The following is an 18,269-nucleotide window of genomic DNA, read 5'->3' as shown; positions in this document are numbered from 1 at the left end:
TATTAGTGTTAAAGGGAAATCTAAAAATTAATTGCAATGATGTCTACTCAGTACACAGAATAAAGTAGTAGAATTCTGGGCTGCAGCACATTAAAATACAAAGAGCCATGTTTTCTGAAAGCTTACTACATACAGTAGGTGTCTTTGATTTTTTGTTTTTTTAAGGGATCATTTGAAAAATCTGGAAACACCTCCTTGCACCCACGCTCAACCCCCAGCAACAGGTAGCACAAAATGTAGGCGTCTTTTTTCTGCTATCCTACACCAGAGAAGGGTGGGTTTCATTTTGTTTTTTACTACCCTAGTACTGCTGCAAGTTGATGGTGATCATGCCATTAATGTGCACTGTGATTTACAGAGCATGAGCAAGAATGTCATGTACTTACCCAAGGGAGCTTATTAACTAAACTTTGACAGTATGGCCAACAATGGAAGGGAGCAAAGGTAAGGGAGATGCATGGGTAACAAAGTTGCTACTTCTCTTTTCAAAAGATATCAGCTATTTGTAGCTATCAAGGGAGAATCATCAATTATATGGCATTTTTTGTTTTAAAAACCTCCTTTTTAAAATGCAGTGCTTGCTTTTCTGTGTGTGTGTGTGCGCGCGGACACTTCTGCTTTGCTTTAGAAAGAACACACTAGTTTCTTACCTCCCATTTTTCACTTGTGGCTCTAAAATTGTTCTTATCCTACATGTGATCTTATGCCCTGTCATGGAAAATAACAACTCACTCTTTTAAAATAATAGTGTAAAAGCAGCAGAAGAGAGAATCCAAAGGGCAGACTCGCAGAGATGCCTGCCCACATTTGTGTACCTGTGTTCATTCTTGAGATAAACCAGTAATAAAGGAGGAAGCTAACTGCATCTGTATGCATTCCCATTTATCTTGATGTCATCTTGTCATCGTGAGATCCAACTTTTAATAAAGTTGTCTTAGCTTCTGGCGGAGGGAAGAGTTGCTGAATGCTCATATTTACTGTTAAAGAGCAGAAGGTTAATAGGTTCAGTGTTGTCATTTTCTGCATGTCAAGGATGAAATTTAATATTGTGCTGAGGGTGGGCTCTCTCTTATCGGAAGCCTTCCGTAACCACAATGCTGTCTCTTGGAAAGAGCACATCTAAGGTTGCTCTGGGCTTAGTTAGTGCAATGGGTACATCTGCTACAGACATGAGTTTGCCTCTAGGTCAGGGGTGGGGAAACCTTTCTCAGCCTGAGGGCCACATTTTCTCATGAGTAACTTTCCAGGGGCCACATGAACAGTGGCCAGAGCAATGGATATGACTTTTTTCCTTTGGACAATAGGCTGCATTTCCACCACACACACCACAGTTTTCTATATGTGTGAATATTTCTCCAGCCTTCATCCATTTCAAGGAAGGAGGGGAGCAGGTTGGCAAGGTGTGTGGCCTAAGCACGGGACCCAGACATTGATTGCCCAGGGACAGACAGGGACTCCTGGAGGGGTTCATTTGATTCCCAAGCCTAAGGCTTCCCACCCCAGTCCACATGGTCTTAGTGCAGTTTCACTAATATGAATGAAATCTGAGAGTTTCCACTGTCCCTTTTATTTTAACCTTGGGATACAAGCTAATGCACACATAGAGCTGCTATGCATTTTACAGAAACATACAGTCCACATGCTTCCTGTAACATACAAGACCAAGCCATATTTATTTTTCCTGATTGCATGTTCAAGCTGCAGATAATCACGATTTACCCTGAAAGGTGTATATATTGTCCTATGTACCCTTGGTGTGCAAGAAGGGTAAATTAATGTGGATACTATGGGGAGTACACACGGATTACTGTAAAGTATCAATTTTTTTTTTGTCTTTGCCGTGGAACACAAGTTCACTTGGGGCCACCTGTGCTCTTTTGGGCTTCCAGCTCTCTTTGTCAGCAAAATGAAGCTGGAAAAGGCTATGTGTATGCTGGTCAGCATCTGCTGTCTAGAGACCCATGCCTGGGACTTGAACCTGTCGCTTTCTCTTCTGCTTTCTTTGCCTTGCTCTGCCCTGCCTCTCCCTGCCTCCCTGCCTCTTTGTCCTTTGATGCATCTATGTGGACCATGTCTCAGCTTGCCTGCAGAGAATTATAAGTATGTGCCCTCCCATTTCTGTGGTATGTAAAGGGGCCTATCACAACATGTCGTGAAGCACATGGTACAGTTATCATGGCAACTGGACTGCCTCCATTTTGCACATCTGAATGTTCCGCTGCTACCACAATGCTAAATTGTCTAGGAACATACTAGTTCTTTAGCATGTCAGGAAGAAAACTGAGCTTAAAGTCTTTTTCCTTACATACAAAGATATTTTAACCTGGTTTTACATCTGCACAGATGGAGTTGTTACAGCCTGTACAGACCCTGTTTTATGACTGGGTCAACACTTTCTTGGAAGTACAACTCAATTAAATTAAGCATCAGGAAGAATTTTATGGTGGTAAGAGCTGTTTGACAGTGGAATGAACTCCCTCTGTAGGTGGTGGACTCTCCTTTATTGGAGATTTTAAAGCAAAGGTTGGATGGCCATCTGTCATGGATACTTTAGCTGAGATTCCTGCCTGGCAGGGGGCTGGACTAGATGACCCTCAGGGTCTTTCCAACTCTACAATTCTATGATATTGCCATGAGCATAACTGGACTGATGCAATTCCTATATTTTCTCCCCCTTAACATGCAGTATTTCTGCCACTGTGAGAAAACCTTCTACACAGCTTTGTCTTAACAGGAGGAAAAGGAAAACAGCTCTGTGATGCATGCAATGCAGAAAGATCAAAATGCAATTCTGTTTCTTTATTGTTCCTCTTATTTCATTTCCCAACATAACAGTAGCTGCTTCAAACGACAACAGCTGTGACATAATTACGATTTAACATGCCACTTGATATGCTTGTCATATCTGCAGATTATAGATTTAAATTAATTCGACAAGAGAAGCCGCAGCAGAAATGTGAGAAATCACCTGATACGCCTACTGGTCACACCCATAGAAGGTACTACTATTATTATTTTAAAGAAAATAAAATGCTAAAATAGACATAGTACAGTTCACTGTCAAAACCCTAGTATTCACTCAGAATGCAGAATTCAGGATGCAGGTGGGCGACTCACACAGTTGAATGCTCATCCATTAAAAGGAATTCTACTTCCACAAATAAAAACTGGATGTCACAGGGAAGGCTTGGCTACATAGCAAGCTTTCTATGTTCGGTGCTTGTTTTTGCATGGAGAGGCATTTAAACCACGCTGCAGCTCCCCACCTGAAGTCTGACCTGATGAGGGACCTACATTTGCTCAGATGAGGTACCTACTTTCCAGAGCTCAGAAAATCTGATGCTAAGCTGAAGTGTTTCACTCAGCTAATTTTGGCACATTTAGCCAGCTGTTTTGTGTGTGTGTGTGTTTGAGTGTGTGAGAGAGAAGCATCCTCTGAACATTGTCGAATTTTCATTGAGGGAATCATTTGACTTTGTTCTGCAGGTGCTTACTTATATTCGATGAGTTAGCTGAGAGTGTTTCTCCGCCGTTTCCTTTATTAAAACAAAACTAAGTCACTACTCCAAGCAGCAGCATGGCTGCACTCGGCGTGGCGGATGGGCCATGAAGGCAAAGACTTGGAAGAGGAGCTGATCTTTTTGTAGGTTAAAAGAAAGAAAGTAAAAGAAACATTTGGCTACCTCAGTGAACGTAAGTAACGCCTTGGAGAGTTTTTGGTATCACCCTCCACACACACGCTTGCATTTGCGAGGAACAAATGGTCCAAATAAAGTGGTGCTGGGGGATTAAACTCTTCCTTAATAAATTCCCCCTTTTTTGTGGAAATGGCAAAAGAGTAGCACAATTTCCTCAGGAGCAGGTTCTTTCTCCTGAGCTTTTAATTTTACAGTTCTACTTGGAACATTTAAAAAAAAACAACAACCCACGTGTCATGTGAGCTGTGTGCATTAACAAGCACTTCTGCCCCTATCAGCCTGCCTGTGTATTGAGTGCCCCAGCATCTGAGGTGAACTGGACGAGCCTTTTTGGTAGGGAAGCCTCACTTAGAGATCTCCCTCCCTAGGGAGTTTCACCGGGTGCCTGCTCTTAACTTTTTAGCACCAGGAAAATACTTTGGTTTTTGTTTCATTGCTTGTTCTCCCAGGCTTTTAAAGTGGTTTAACTTATTTTAGCAACTGTTTTAATGCTGGCTATATAGTGATTGATTTGCTCTGCTATGTTTTATTCACTTGCATTGATTTTATCGTATGGATTTTATTGTTGTTGTTTCTACTTTACAGTGATCTGCTCAGGGAGCTGTCAGGTTGAAGGGCGGTATTAAAATATAGCAAATTAAATAAATAAATAAATAAATAAATAAATAAATAAACAGCTCTTATTCTACTAAAACACCAAGCTCATCTTGGGGCAACAAGGCTGGCCCATCCATTAGGCCAGGTAAGGCAACTGCCTCTGGTGGCAGGATTCATAGGGGCAGCATATCCCAATTTAGATCTTTATTCCCCTCTCGTTCCTGACTCACGCCTTCTCTCCTGGCCAGGATGTGCGGAGGCACCATTTTGTGGTTCGCCTCAGGTGCCTAAATGTCTCGGACCAGCCCTGTATTTTTCTACTGTGGATATTAAACTTAAACTCTTATGATAGAAACAAATGTGTTTTTAAAGATGCTTATGTTTACCAGATGAACAGACCATTCAGAGGAAAGAAGGTGAGAGTGCAAGCTCCACATCCAGTATCTCCACTCTGAAGAAAGGCTTAATGAATTGTGACCACTGCTCTTCAAATGGGGCTGGAGCAGGGGTGCCAGTTCCTGGGGGCCCAGATCTTTTGAGTCCCACTTCCAACTAATTTTCTTTTTGGGGCCACCCCCTCATGTCAAAAAAAGCATGGGGCAGAAGAGGCCAATCACAGAGCCAAGTGTGGCGTGGCTTCAGTGGCCATCTCCATCTCTTCCTCTTCCTGCCACAGAGGGGAAGTAGCTCCTGGCTGGTGGTGGTGGCAGGAGGAGGTGGAAGATGACGAGGAGGCTGCGCACCAGAGAGAAGAGCTGCAGCCATGGAAGCTGCACTGCTGCCATGTTTGGCTCCATCTCCTGGCTCCTCCCGACATCCCACGTGTGATGTCACCCAGGTGTGACATTGCACCCTTCAAATCTCCCTCACAAGTTGGCGCCTCTCAGCTGGCATGGGTATTGCCTTGCAGAAAAGCGCAAGCCAATATGGGCAGTGGAGTGTTTTTCCTCCCTATCCTCATGAACAAAAGCACCAAGTGGACAGGAGGTGCTGTGTGCTGGAATAAAAGACAGGGAAAGAGGTGTTGTGAAGTGATGGTAAATTCACCTTCCTGATATGACAGAGCCCATGCCAAAGCACAAATGTCTGGGGAGCACTGTGGCTGCCTACTCTTGTGGAGATTGCACTGCACTTCCATGGTTGTAGAACCATGATAGCACTATAAAAAGCAAGTGAGCCAAATAGTGGTGATTCCCATATCTGGGAACTGTTTGGCACAAAGGGATTCCGCCTCTCTTGTTTACAAGTACAGTGGTACCTCGGGTTACAGACACTTCAGGTTACAGATGCTTCAGGTTACAGACTCCTCTAACCCAGAAATAGTACCTCGGGTTAAGAACTTTGCTTCAGGCTGAGAACAGAAATCGTGTGGCGGCAGCGCAGCAGCAGAAGGCCCCATTAGCTAAAGTGGTGCTTCAGGTTAAGAACATTTTCAGGTTAAGAACGGACCTCCAGAACGAATTAAGTTCTTTAACCCGAGGTACCACTGTAGTAAGTGTTCTGTGGTCTTCCTTCCCTCCCATGTTAGGAATGGCTTATTTACTTTATGCACTTATCAGGCTAGGCATAAATGTCAATTTGTTTGTTAAACATGCCAGTGGGGAGGGGGTTGGATGTTAAGCAGTTAATTCGGGTCAATATCCAGAGGCCTTGCCACTCAGGCCCAGTATCTGTGTGAACAGAAGGCCTGAAGCTCTCAATTTTAAAGCTCCAAAGGGTGATACTGAACATGTCACAGAGTAATTTACATCTGTAATTTAAAGTCTGTTCCATATTAGGTGGAATACTCCTTTCCACCTCCCTCCCAACGAACAGGCTCCTCAGACGCTGTCTTAATAAATAGTTGGTGCTCTCCTTGTATATAAAGAATGGTTCAAGCTTCCTCAAGGGCATCAGAAACACTGAAGCATAAGACACCAGTAAATACAAAAGGCAAGAGGTGCCCACACTGGGTGGCGATATATTCTAAAGCACTGCTGTGGGTGAGCCGACACTTTCTAGATGCTGAGGCTAACAAAACAAGGGCAGCACACTCCCAAACTGGGAATCGTAGCTGCCGCAAGAGGCTGTGCTTGAGTGCTGTTGCGTGAAAAGTGGCCACTATTGAGAAAGCCAGCAAAGGGAGTAGTAGGTTTATCACCCTGCTGCTACTATATTTCAGGATGTGTTTGTACGTTTAAAAATTCATGGGCACCATCCATAATTTATTTCACTTTTGTGCTTTAATTTTCCAAAGCTGGAGTCAGACAGACAACACGCTGCAACGTAGCCTCCCTCCTCTGTGTTCTCATTGAGTATCTGCTCGTCCTCCCCGTACTGTCCCTGGAGAATGGTTGCCAATATCAGGATACTGTTTAGTGAAGACTTGCAGCTGCAGTCTCCACAGTGAGGCTCAGAGAAGTTCCAAAATTTTCAAAAAATTCCAGCAAGAACCTCTGCCAGAAAACCTGTGGGGTTTGTTGTACTGATGGAGAGGAGGACAAGGTTTCCAACAAATCATGAGCACATTCCTACTGCTTTAGGGATTCCCCCCCCCCTTTTTTTTATTTATTTAGCAGATTACATGTCCTTGGTTAGTTTCCTCATTACCTCTAGAAGAAAAACACGTCATTTTCAAGCAACAGTAGGAGGGGGAATGTTTCAGTGTTTCCTTAAACCTAGCTGCATCTAGGGACGCGGGTGGCGCTGTGCGTAAAACCTCAGTGCCTAGGACTTGCCGATCGCATGGTCAGCGGCGGAGTGCGCTCCCGTCGTTCAGTCCCAGCTCCTGCCCACCTAGCAGTTCGAAAGCACCCTTAAGTGCAAGTAGATAAGCACCCTTAAGTGCAAGTAGATAAATAGGTACCGCTTTATAGCGGGAAGGTAAACGGCATTTCCGTGTGCTGCTCTGGTGCCGGTTCACCAGAGCAGCTTCGTCACGCTGGCCATGTGACCCGGAAGTGTCTGCGGACAGCGCTGGCTCCCGGCCTCTAGAGTGAGATGAGCGCACAACCCTAGAGTCTGGCAAGACTGGCCCGTACGGGCAGGGGTACATTTACCTTTACTAGCTGCATCTTGTAGACGAAGATACAAGATGAACTGTTACCATGCTGAAAATATAAAATCATGTGAATAGAGAAAAAAGTATTATTATTATTATTATTATTATTATTATTAGTAGTAGTAGTAGTAGTAGTAATAATAAGAATAATAATAATGTGATCAAGTCCTGGGTGGGTTATTTTTAAGTCTCTTTTATCTTTGGGGAGGTCAGCTGATGAATAGCACATACGGGGTAATGTATGCTTTTCCTAATATTTCCACAAATGCATTGCACAAATGACATAGGGCATCATATGCACGAGACACATGTCTGTCTGCTAAAGCAGCTATCAAATTTTCACTGAGAAGGGCTTTCTGACCTGTTATTTCACACATTGGTCCACTGTGACTTAATTTTGCATGGCTTCCGATTGTTTCTAACTTAATGCTAACCATGTTTGCTATTCAAAATATAGGGGTTTCCTATTGCACACTATTTACATTTCTGTTCACTTACTTTATTTTACAACATCTTGAAAAACTGTGAAAATTTTACAGGTTAAGTATTATTTGCACTCAGTAACCCCTCTGTCCGCCTGTAATTATCGTTTCAGCTTTGCATAATAGAAAATATATAAATAAAGAAAATTTGTGGATATTCAGTGTATCCCTGAGTGCCACTAACAAATGACATAGAGTAATTTTGAATTATCTAAATAGAGAGACACTGGCAACCACAGAAAGGTCAGCATTAAATGCCCCTTGCCCTTGGTTATCACCTCTTTTAGGTTCTCTGTGTTTTTTTTTACAGCTGTTTTGAATCGTAATTGCCATTTTCAGGACTGCTATACATTTAATGCTCATATGCTTCCAGGGTCATAGCCGGAGATTTATATTTTAAAGGTGTTTTTTTTCCAAAATAAAAAAAATCCCCACCTCCAATGATTCTATAGTATTTAAACTTTCAACATTCATAGAGACACTATGCAGTGAGCTATTTTGCACATAACAGTGCCATACTGCAATTGCACAAATATGAAGGAAAGGAGATTGTGTGGCTACTTCTCTTCTGCTGCTTTGAGCTAAGTCTTGGTTTGCTGTAGTACGTTATCCAAAATGGGATTCATGGTTTGTTTCACTCCAGACAAACCATGAATTTTAACCTAGGTTTGTTTTTGGGTTTACGGTATGTTGTTTCTCTGGAGGAGACAAATCATGAGGGTGGGCTCAGATGACATGCTACGCCAAATCATGGGGAGAGTGCAGAGGCTGTGGTCTCCTTCCTGGAAACCAATGCACTTGTATGTACATTCTTAGCCATACATGTGGACCAGCTCTCTGTATGTATACAGCAGTAAGGTAAGGAGGTATAAAAACAAAATCTTACCTGTAGGAGATTTTGAGTTCGAAATAAATAAATAAATAAATAAATCTTATTTTCTATTGCATAGGGGATCATGAATTTTTTGCCTGTTATCTGTTACTTCTAGTTTACATGTGCAATAATATGGCACAGCACTTCTCTTACGAGAGAGAGAGGGAAATGGAATGAACGCCGTTGGTTAACATAAACCATGTAGCTTAAATAATTACTAAATTTTAAATAAAAATGGGCATTTTCAGAACTTACTGTAATCAGCAATGACAGTGACCAATCCTCAAACACTTGTACACATCAAGCTCTGATAACTTCAGTAGGCTTATGTATATTATTTGCGGCAGTCCAATTCCGCAAAGGGGTCCATTTATACAGTCAACAAAGTAATTTGTTATTGACAAGGCTTTTTTCAGCCAGAACTCAGTTCTGGCACCTCTCAGGTGGGTGCCATTGCCATTATAAGAGAACAAGGGAGGTGTTCATGGTGAGTTCCAGCACCATCCTTTCTAGAAAAATAGCACTGATTATTGATAAACCTTTTCCGGGACTGCATCACTAAACACTGCTGGTGATAAACTTTGCATGCTTGAATGCCCCTCCATGCAAATGAAATAAATGTCCCCTGCATCCTGTAAAAATTAACAGTTCAGCTTGATAACTTTCTATGGCATGATAACTTTCCACATTCAGAGAATTTTGTGTTGTTTTTCATGGGGGACTTATTCAAATATGAACCATCTCTCCACCCGTAGCCTGAAGTGGTGCAGTCTAGGCAAACTAAGGCCCAGGGACTGGATTCAGCCCAATCTCCTTCTCAATCCGGCTCGCAGTCGGTCCGGGAATCAGCATGTTTTTACATGAGTAAAATGTTTCCTTCTATTTAAAATGCATCTCTGGGTTATTTTTTTGTGTTTTTTACATGAGTAGAATGTGTGCTTTTATTTAAAACACATCCCTGGGTTATTTGTGGGGCATAGGAATTAGTTCTCACCCCCCCCAAAAAATATAGCCTACACACATACCCCACAATGTCTGAGGGACAGTGGACTGGCCCCCTGCTGAAAAAGGTTGCTGATGCCTGGTGTACACATTTGGCAAATGATTGTGTAAAAATGGGTTGGTGCAAATGCTTTTGGGCAGGGTACAAAAACTGCAGCATTTTCCTATCCACACCTCAGCAGGACCACCCTAGGACACTTTCCAGGGGGAGCATGTTCTTTCTCAACAATGTAATGTTCACAGTCAGAGAAAAGTAGTGAAAAGTCAAGCTAAACACACTTCCCATTCACTGCTGCTTACTATTCAGATATTCTTAAAACAGTTGAACTTGAAAATTATCAGGCTGTGGAGTGTAGCCCTTCTGTGCTTTTTGTAACCTTTAGTCCAGAAGATGAAAAATTGTGATTTGCTATCTGCTTGTACAGTGAGTAATGATCCTATACATTCACACAAAGTCGATTTCAGAATTCCTGATTTATTCTTTTTAAAGGAATCTAATGAAAAGGAATTGTTCTAATTATAAACATAAGACGACACATAAGTATTGTTAACGGAACTAATTTTGAAATATGGGTGGCCAATTGCTCACCTAAAAGGAGAACGAACTTGATTACAAGAGGCGAGAAAGTGAAATGGTGGGCATTGGAGACAATTGGCTTTATTAATAAACAATGCTTAGCCTGCGCATAGTACTTTTAAAGCCCATCCCATCCCATACATTTTCAAGGATCCTCAGAACAATCTTGCAAGGTGGGTCAGTATTATTACTATCTCCTGTACGGCAGGTCAGAAGCAGAGGCCAAGAGCGCATGGCTTGCCTAGGGCTATGTAGGAAGGTCACAACTGCAGTGAGACTTCAGCCCCTTAAGTAACTTCCCACCACTGTACCACCCTTGAGCAGCCAAAATACTCTTACAAGGTCTTTAAAAAATAATAATCTGAAACTAGAGTGTAAAGTAAAATATTTTGGACAGCCCACTCCAGATTCCTCTGTGTTTCATTCGCTTTATGTCCCCCGTCCCCCCCACTTCTTCTACTTCTTGGAAGACCTGCTGGGCAAGGAGTTCATCTTGCTATGCATTATTCATGGAATAGCTAACATAATGGGGTCTCCTAGACCTGATATAGTACATGCACGCACACTTAAGTGTTCTTGTGAAAAATATTATACCAATGGTGCTGGAACTAAAGCCTATAATTGTTATCTGTCTTATTAAACAACTCACTATTCATTTGAGGAGGAAGGGTAACGTTGCTTCTGTTGTTTTCAAAGTTCACCAGAGAATCACCTCAGTCTTCTTAATGGACATTTCTTTTTCTTTTTTCCTTCTCCCCCTTCTTCACCCTCTTGTCTACCACTCTTATTCCTTTTATTTTTTCACATTGTTTTCATACTCTCGATGTGAAACACCCTCCAGTGCTGGTTATCCCTACATAAGAGTCTTCCCGTGTACCTCAACCCCATTGACTCAGAGGCATCACCTTCTTTAGTATTTCAAGAGAGGGTACACTTTACACCTGAAGTGCAGCACTGAATTTCTCACAGTCTTTCTCTCCTTGCAGCCACTTGACAAAAAAACGGCAGATACTTTGTACAGTTGATTTTTTTTCTTTCAGAAATAGCTGTGTGGTATGGGGTGGGGTGGGTATATTGGGACCATGGAGTAGGAGGAAGATATAAACCTGTTGTCTGCACCATAAGCCCAGTCAGAATCCACATCTGCCATTTGCAGTAGGAGGAAAGCTCCCTCTACTTCACAAACATGTTGACAACCTTTTAGCCCTTGCACACACTTCTGCTGTGTCCCACACAGTCTCAAATGCACACCCTCAAACACATATACTCTCCTATCCCTTTCCCCCATATAACGTATGTTGGCTGCAATGGGGCAGACACCAGTTCACCATTTCTTCCTTCCCCTTGCCGTTCCTGAAACATGAAATATCTGCTGGAGAACTGCCTGCCTGCCTCAAGAGCTTTGCAGAAGCACACAAGGGCGATCACCACTAGGAATTAATCATTACTACAGAAGGCCTCTGTACAGCCATTAGTGGGGGCAAAGTCAAGTGAGCTGAAATGGGGACCACACTGGGAACGGAACTCAGCCTCTTGCTCCTCTGTATGCTTTGCAGGTGCTTGAGAGGGAGGCAGAAGCAGAGCCAGTCTTGATATGAATCCACCTGGCTCAGAGTTCCTGCCCTGTCCCATCTCAGGCAAATTGTGGAAGGATGAGCCACTGTAAGCTACAATAATGAACCAGAATGCTGAATCCAGCTCTTCTATTCAAGCAGCAGAGTACAATTAATTTCTGATTGTCTGGACCATTTCCCCTGAAGCTACATATTACATGCATCCATTTGAGATCATCAGAAGACTGGCAAAGGCTGTAATATTGTTGGCTTTTGGTGGTGGGTCCTAAATGCAATTCTTGCTAATGTTTTAAAGAGTGATTCATAAGCTTCCTTTGAAGGTTATATTTGCATGATTATTATCTTATATATTAGCAAACAAATGCATACCATGCATTTGGAGTACTTGAGTGGGTACATTTCAAATGGATTCACATTGGCACATATATACACCAATTTTATTTAGAATTAATAATTTTAAATGGATTTAAATTGACTCTTTTTCTTCTTTTTTTAACACAACCATATGCTATCACAGCCAGACCGAAGAGCAATTTTAATTGGAAAATAACCCACGGCTCCCTGGCATATTTGACAAACAACATTCCATCCCAAAGAAACAACAGAGGAAATTGTGTTATCCATTTATAGCAATTATAATATAGCCACTTTCCCTCAAATAGGGGAGTTTATTTCACAGCTACAAAATTGCATAATTAAATGTGCTCTTTTTTTGCTTCAGATAAGATTCATGACTAAGCACTTTGCAGATCATGTTTCCAAAAGGTTCTTTTGTGACATCAGATTTTTTACCCTGCCTCTCAAAAACACACACACCACAATTAAATATCTATATTTAGTTATAAAATAAGCCACAATCCAGATAACCACCATTTCAGTATGTTCACAGAACATGAGGCCAGTATTAGAGGTTCATTTAAAATTTGCCTAGACACAATATAAATCTATGGGTTGCTCTTAAAAATGAAAATCTGAAAGACTGCAAGGTAAATGCTGTGATGCAATTTTCAGATTATTCCAGACAGGCCTCACACAGTCAGTCCTAAACTGTTCATCAGACTGAAGTAAAATTTCAAGCAAATCTTATTTTTATCCTCATGCACTGAGGAAAACCAAGAGAGTGTGGCTAGGACAAGTAAATATTCTCTCTAGGAATGTGTACTCATAGTCATGTTTGCATTATCTCTGGTTTTTAAGGTAACATTTGCATCAACTCTGTTTGCTCAGAGCTAGATTCCTCATACAGTTGTAATTTGTGGTATTTTATTTCACTGGGTTGTGTGACCCATATGAAGAAAGTGTTCTTACATGAGCATACAGAACCACTCCAGAAGCCATACTGGGGTGCCAAATAATTCAGTATAAGGCTACTCAGTGCTAACATAACTTTGTATTATGTTTCTTGTTGTTTATTTAATTGTGAAATGAGTCCATTCCTGAGCTTCTCTAAACTTAGCAGGAAAAATACACTTAGTAACAATTGGAAACATTAGTAATTTTGATTACCAAAGCTGGCATAACCTAGTATGTATGAGAGGTGTTCTGTGAATGAGAACCAAATAGAAAGTTGGATCTGAAGCCAGGAGATCTTGGTTTAGTTGCTGGCTTTCAGCAAACCACCATAAGTCAGCCTGACTTAAGGGTTGTGGTGTGTGGTCCATGGAGAATAAACTGGGCAATGTATTTAGAAAGGAACTTCACAAACATTTTAGTTTAAAGTGGTTATGTAATCCAAAGACTGACTAAAGACATTAAGAGTTTTCCTATGTGATGTTGGGTTGCAGCCATTTAGGATGCTCAAAACTGGACTGGATGAAAGTTGCATCTTGTTCTGCTGCCAGCACAGTGACTTGCCATGTGCTCCTGGGAATCTTACAAGTAAGGCTAATGCAGCAGCCCCCGCAAGTTGTCTGTTGTTTCCACCAGCTAGTACTTGGACATACCATTTCATTGTCATCCCTAATAGCAGTCGAGAGAACTATCCTCCTTGAGTCTGTCCAATATTTTTAAATAGAAATGGGCCACCTTAGGCTCATCCTGAAGAGCATGATAAGTATCTGAAGAAGTGTGCATGCACACGAAAGCTCATACCAAGAACTGACTTAGTTGGTCTTTAAGGTGCTACTGGAAGGAATTTGTTTTGTTTTGACTATGGCAGACCAACACGGCTACCTATCTGTAGCATGATAAGGGCTTATCATGAGAAAGTCCTTAGAATGCTCTCTGAGCGTTCAACTTGATGCAGAAAGCATCAGCCATCCTTCAGCTGCTACCCATCCTGCTCTCCAGGGCGAAAAGAAACAGAAAGCCATGGAAGGAGGGAATGAAGGATGGACTGGTAGAGAGGTCTACCCCAGCAGACCATCTTTCTGGTCAGAAATGGTATATCTTCTGCCAAGGAATCATGGGGTTTGCAATCCAGCTCTGTGAATTACTGTCTGCAAGGCAAGCAGCCCATGCAAACCTTCTGCCTTCACTGGAGCATTCTACTGGGTGGCTGCTACTTCTTCTGCTTCCTTTGGGAAAGTGTTGACATTTTAAAAAGGCAAATAGAATCCAATCCAAGCAGAGACCTGCTCAAGATATGCCCTCAAGGCTCTGCACTCCTCATCCCCCACCCAGTTCTGCTCACAATTCAAGTAAAAGAGTGCTTGCCTAGTGGACCACCCTTGCTCTAATTCCCATCCCATCCCTATCTTTAAAGCCATCTAAACCATGTATTGTGAATTCCATAAATTAACTGCCTGTTGTATCATCTGCCCTGAGCCTACTGGCCAGTCTATTTCACTGGCCAGCTTAAAAAAAAAAAGGCCTGGGGAAGCTGTCTATACAATTCAGCAGCACCAATTATAGTTAGGGAAGGATTCCTTTATAAAAGTGCTTTTTGTGTGTTTCTAACCACTTCACATACATTGTCTCAATAATAACCACAGGCTAATAGATGCACAAATCAGAGTTACAGGTTTTCATATGTTGCTAAACTGCCAGGTAGGCAGATAGAGGGGTCGCTGTTCCTGAGTGCAAGGAAGAACTACCTAAACATGCCTGAGAGACTCCAATAAATCTTTGACATGACTATGTCGGTTCTGATGAATGCTTATTGTACAATGGAGAAGAGAAAAATGCACCAATTTCTTTATTTTGTGGTATAAAAATGTGGATTTATTCCATGAATGAGAATCAGCCTCAGACAACTTTCTAGCTTTTATTTCTTTGATATATTACACCACAGTGGATTTACATTTTTAAAAAGGGGATTACAAGCACCACTTAATGGTTGACAGCTTTCTAGAAATGCTGATAAATACTATGTGATTACTCCCCCCCCCCCTCAGAAAAATGCACTACATAAAGTATATTCATACTCCGTGCCACTTTATTACAAATATTTCTCACAAGATCTAATCAAGCCACAGGTATATACCAATTTTCAGTCCAAGCCAGCAACAACTCCAGGCAAAGTTTTACCATTGATTCTTGGTTGGCTTCCCAAGTGAAAAGTGGTTGCGAGATTAAGCTGTCATTTGGCTGACTATGAATTATTTTCTTTTTCCCAGGTGCATGGACTAGTTATTACAATTCAAACAGAAATATTTTTAAATGAATTTGATCACTTGACAAGTGCCTGTTGATAACCACTGCTTTGCTCTTTATTGCAAGTAGATATTTGGAATCTATTTTGTGCTGAACAATTTGAATCAAACAGTGAAATGCTTTTGGTCTCTTACAGAACAAACTAATCTAAGGCTACCTAAGGGCTTGGAGCAATATCCAGCTCCCTGAGTACATGCACAGGGGACAAGCTTCAGAAGGAGGAAAAGTATTTCTGCCCAATTCTGTGTGAGAGCCTAATCATGTGCAAAACCTACTGCCACCCCAGAATAGTTGTGCCACTGAACACATGCATGTTGTCAGGCAGGAGGGTCTGGCCACAGAAAGCCTGTGGTGACAGGGAGTGTATTTCCTGCTGGAAGGTATTCAAAACCCCATCCTGGATCCCATGAACTGGCACTTAGAACAGAAGGGGGGGGCTGAAGTAATGCACTCACCCACAGCCCTATGATGGCAGAATAAAGGATGGACATAACATGCCAGTCTGGGCAACTTTTTCACACTTTGCTCCCAGCTCTGCAGGACCAGACTAGCAAGTGCTGGGAAACGTTCTCTCCTGGGGACGGGGCGGGGGGGGGGGGGAGTGTTCTTTCTCCCATGATTTATTTTAGCACGGGGACCAGTGCTCTGGTGTACATTCGCAATACTAAACCTCCACATTAAAGAACTGGATTGTGTCCCTATTCTAATACATTCTGGCGTATATATAGAGGATGTCTACTGTTGTTTTTATGTGCCTCCAAAAAGTGAATATAAAGCAAGGTGATTAATATTGATCAAGTAATATCAGATCTTTTCCATCGAGTGAGGAAAGGTATTTGCCTTTGTTTTATTTACCACCAATAAAACTGATGTGATCTGTATTGTGAAGCACTCATGGAAGACTATTTTAAAACTTTCAAAATTGGCATTGCAGTACAAATATAAGCATTTCCCAATAATTTAAAGACAGAAAACGTGCATTCATCAGCACAAATGTTTATATATTATTGGGGATGGGGTATCCCTGTCTAAAGAGAGTATAGAACATCATCAGCAAACAGATGCCAACTACGCCATAACCTTGTCTTTTAAAGGAAGGAGTATTTTGTTACCTAAATGTGCAAAGCCATTAGGCTCTTGAGAAATGTGTCTTGGGTGGTAAGATTGGGATTTTTTTATGCCTCTTTCAGATGCCAGCCAAAGAAATGTTTGTTTTGGTCTTCATTTTCCATCTAAAAATTTTGGACGGGCAAAGACCTGGCTACCAAGAAGTGGGGTCCCATCTCTTTCAATATGTTCAAGTTCTTCACAACAAAGAAGACCAATTCAAAGAGAGGAAACGTGGAGAGTTTCTGTGTATAGTCTTTGGCTCTGCATCCCAAGACATCTTCTTGGATGCCCGCACCCTTCTCAGCAGAGAAGGAAGGAAGAAACGTCTTCAGAGAAAGCAGTGCTGTGTACCACATTGGATGTTGCCTCCCGGTAGTCAGAGATGGTGAAGCAGGCATTGATTCTCTCAGGGAGAGGGTGGGGAGCACTTGAGAGAAAGAGAGAGAGAAAGACAGAAAGAGAGAGAGAGACCAAAGAGATATAAGCAGACCTGGGGGACTTCAGGACATTTACAACCTAAATATAGATTCCCCATTTTTCCCTAGCTGCATAATTGACTATATAGGTATCATATGTCAGGGCTGCACAATGTATGACCTACCCCATAAAACTCAGTCCACCAGCCATGCATGGCAGCACTTCAGGGGCTGAAGAAACTTCCAGCTTTTCATGCCTGCCTAAAACAGTAGACCGGGGGATTTACAGCATGCAGCATTCCACATTGCAAGACTTGTTCGCTGCTTTTGATTTGGTGTACCACAAATTGTGCAGGTCTATCATATGTCATATATACTTGTTTATATAAATGTATATTCTAACTGCATAGGATAGGTTACAACATTTCAAAATTTGCCAACATAATGAATATATTTTTATTGTTGTATTGTGCTAAGAAGCATTTAAAATAAAATAAAATAAAATAACAACAACAACAATTAAAGCATGCTAAAGAGAAACTTGTGGTACCAAATAGGATTAAAACCAAAACCCAGCACACCTCATCTTTCTTTTTTTTCAAAATACTTCACAAAATTATATTCTACTCTTTTCCACAATACCCAAGAAAGATAACAACTGTTTCTGAAGCTGTAAAACAAAACAAAATGTCTACAGATTTTATAGTTAAGTGGAATCTAATGTTGTTACAGAGGCTCCAGCAGCACCAAAATTATAGAGAAGGAGTTTCAGATCTGAGGTGCTAGGGCTGAATAACCACCCGTCTAACCTGTGAAGGCAAAGCAGATGGCCCAAGCCATCTAGAGCTTTAAAGATCAACACCAGCATGTGGCCTGCAAATGAAGTTGCAGAAATTATCTTGAGTAAGGGAAAATAATATGAAGGAAACATCCAAACAGCCTTCCATTTAGATCTCTTCCAAGTTTTTATTTCAGCAAATTGGATCCTCCTAACAGAGGGTCCATGTTGTGCTCGGCCCTGGAACTCTTCCCTAACCAGCTTATGGGCAGGGCTTGCCCCACTCCAAGCTGGTGGTGCCACAGTTATGCCAATGGCCTTTAGCCAATCGGCAGTGTAGCAAGGTTGGGGGTATTTATTTTGCAACGCGACATAGGGAACTCCTTTTGCTTCGCACTGCCGAATACCCTTCCACCCACCCATTAGTTAGGTCGTGTCTGGCCGTGCTTTGGACTTCGGTTGGTCACCTGTTTTGGAATGGGGGCTGGGTAGGATTTTTTCCCAATGTGGCAGATTGGCTATGGCCA

At 41.8% G+C, this 18,269-nt stretch overlaps 1 protein-coding gene across 10 annotated transcripts in view; it reads right to left on the bottom strand.

The window, feature by feature from the left end:
* Window positions 1-18,269, bottom strand: part of PCDH9 (protocadherin 9) — a 776,895-nt gene that overhangs the window by 538,112 nt on the left and 220,514 nt on the right. The window contains exon 3 of one of the 10 annotated variants that reach the window (XM_081857989.1): window positions 15,036-16,975. The exons of the other annotated variants lie outside the window; for them this stretch is intronic. Coding sequence (XP_081714115.1) covers window positions 16,955-16,975 — 21 coding nt within the window. The 3' untranslated portion in view covers window positions 15,036-16,954. Of the gene's footprint in view, window positions 1-15,035; window positions 16,976-18,269 lie in introns of those variants that run through there. 10 annotated transcript variants of the gene reach the window in all.

This window comes from Podarcis erhardii, assembly GCF_964252035.2.
Source record: "Podarcis erhardii genome assembly, chromosome: 4".
Classification (NCBI taxonomy): Eukaryota; Metazoa; Chordata; class Lepidosauria; order Squamata; family Lacertidae; genus Podarcis; species Podarcis erhardii.
This window is presented reverse-complemented; position numbering and strand designations above follow the sequence as displayed.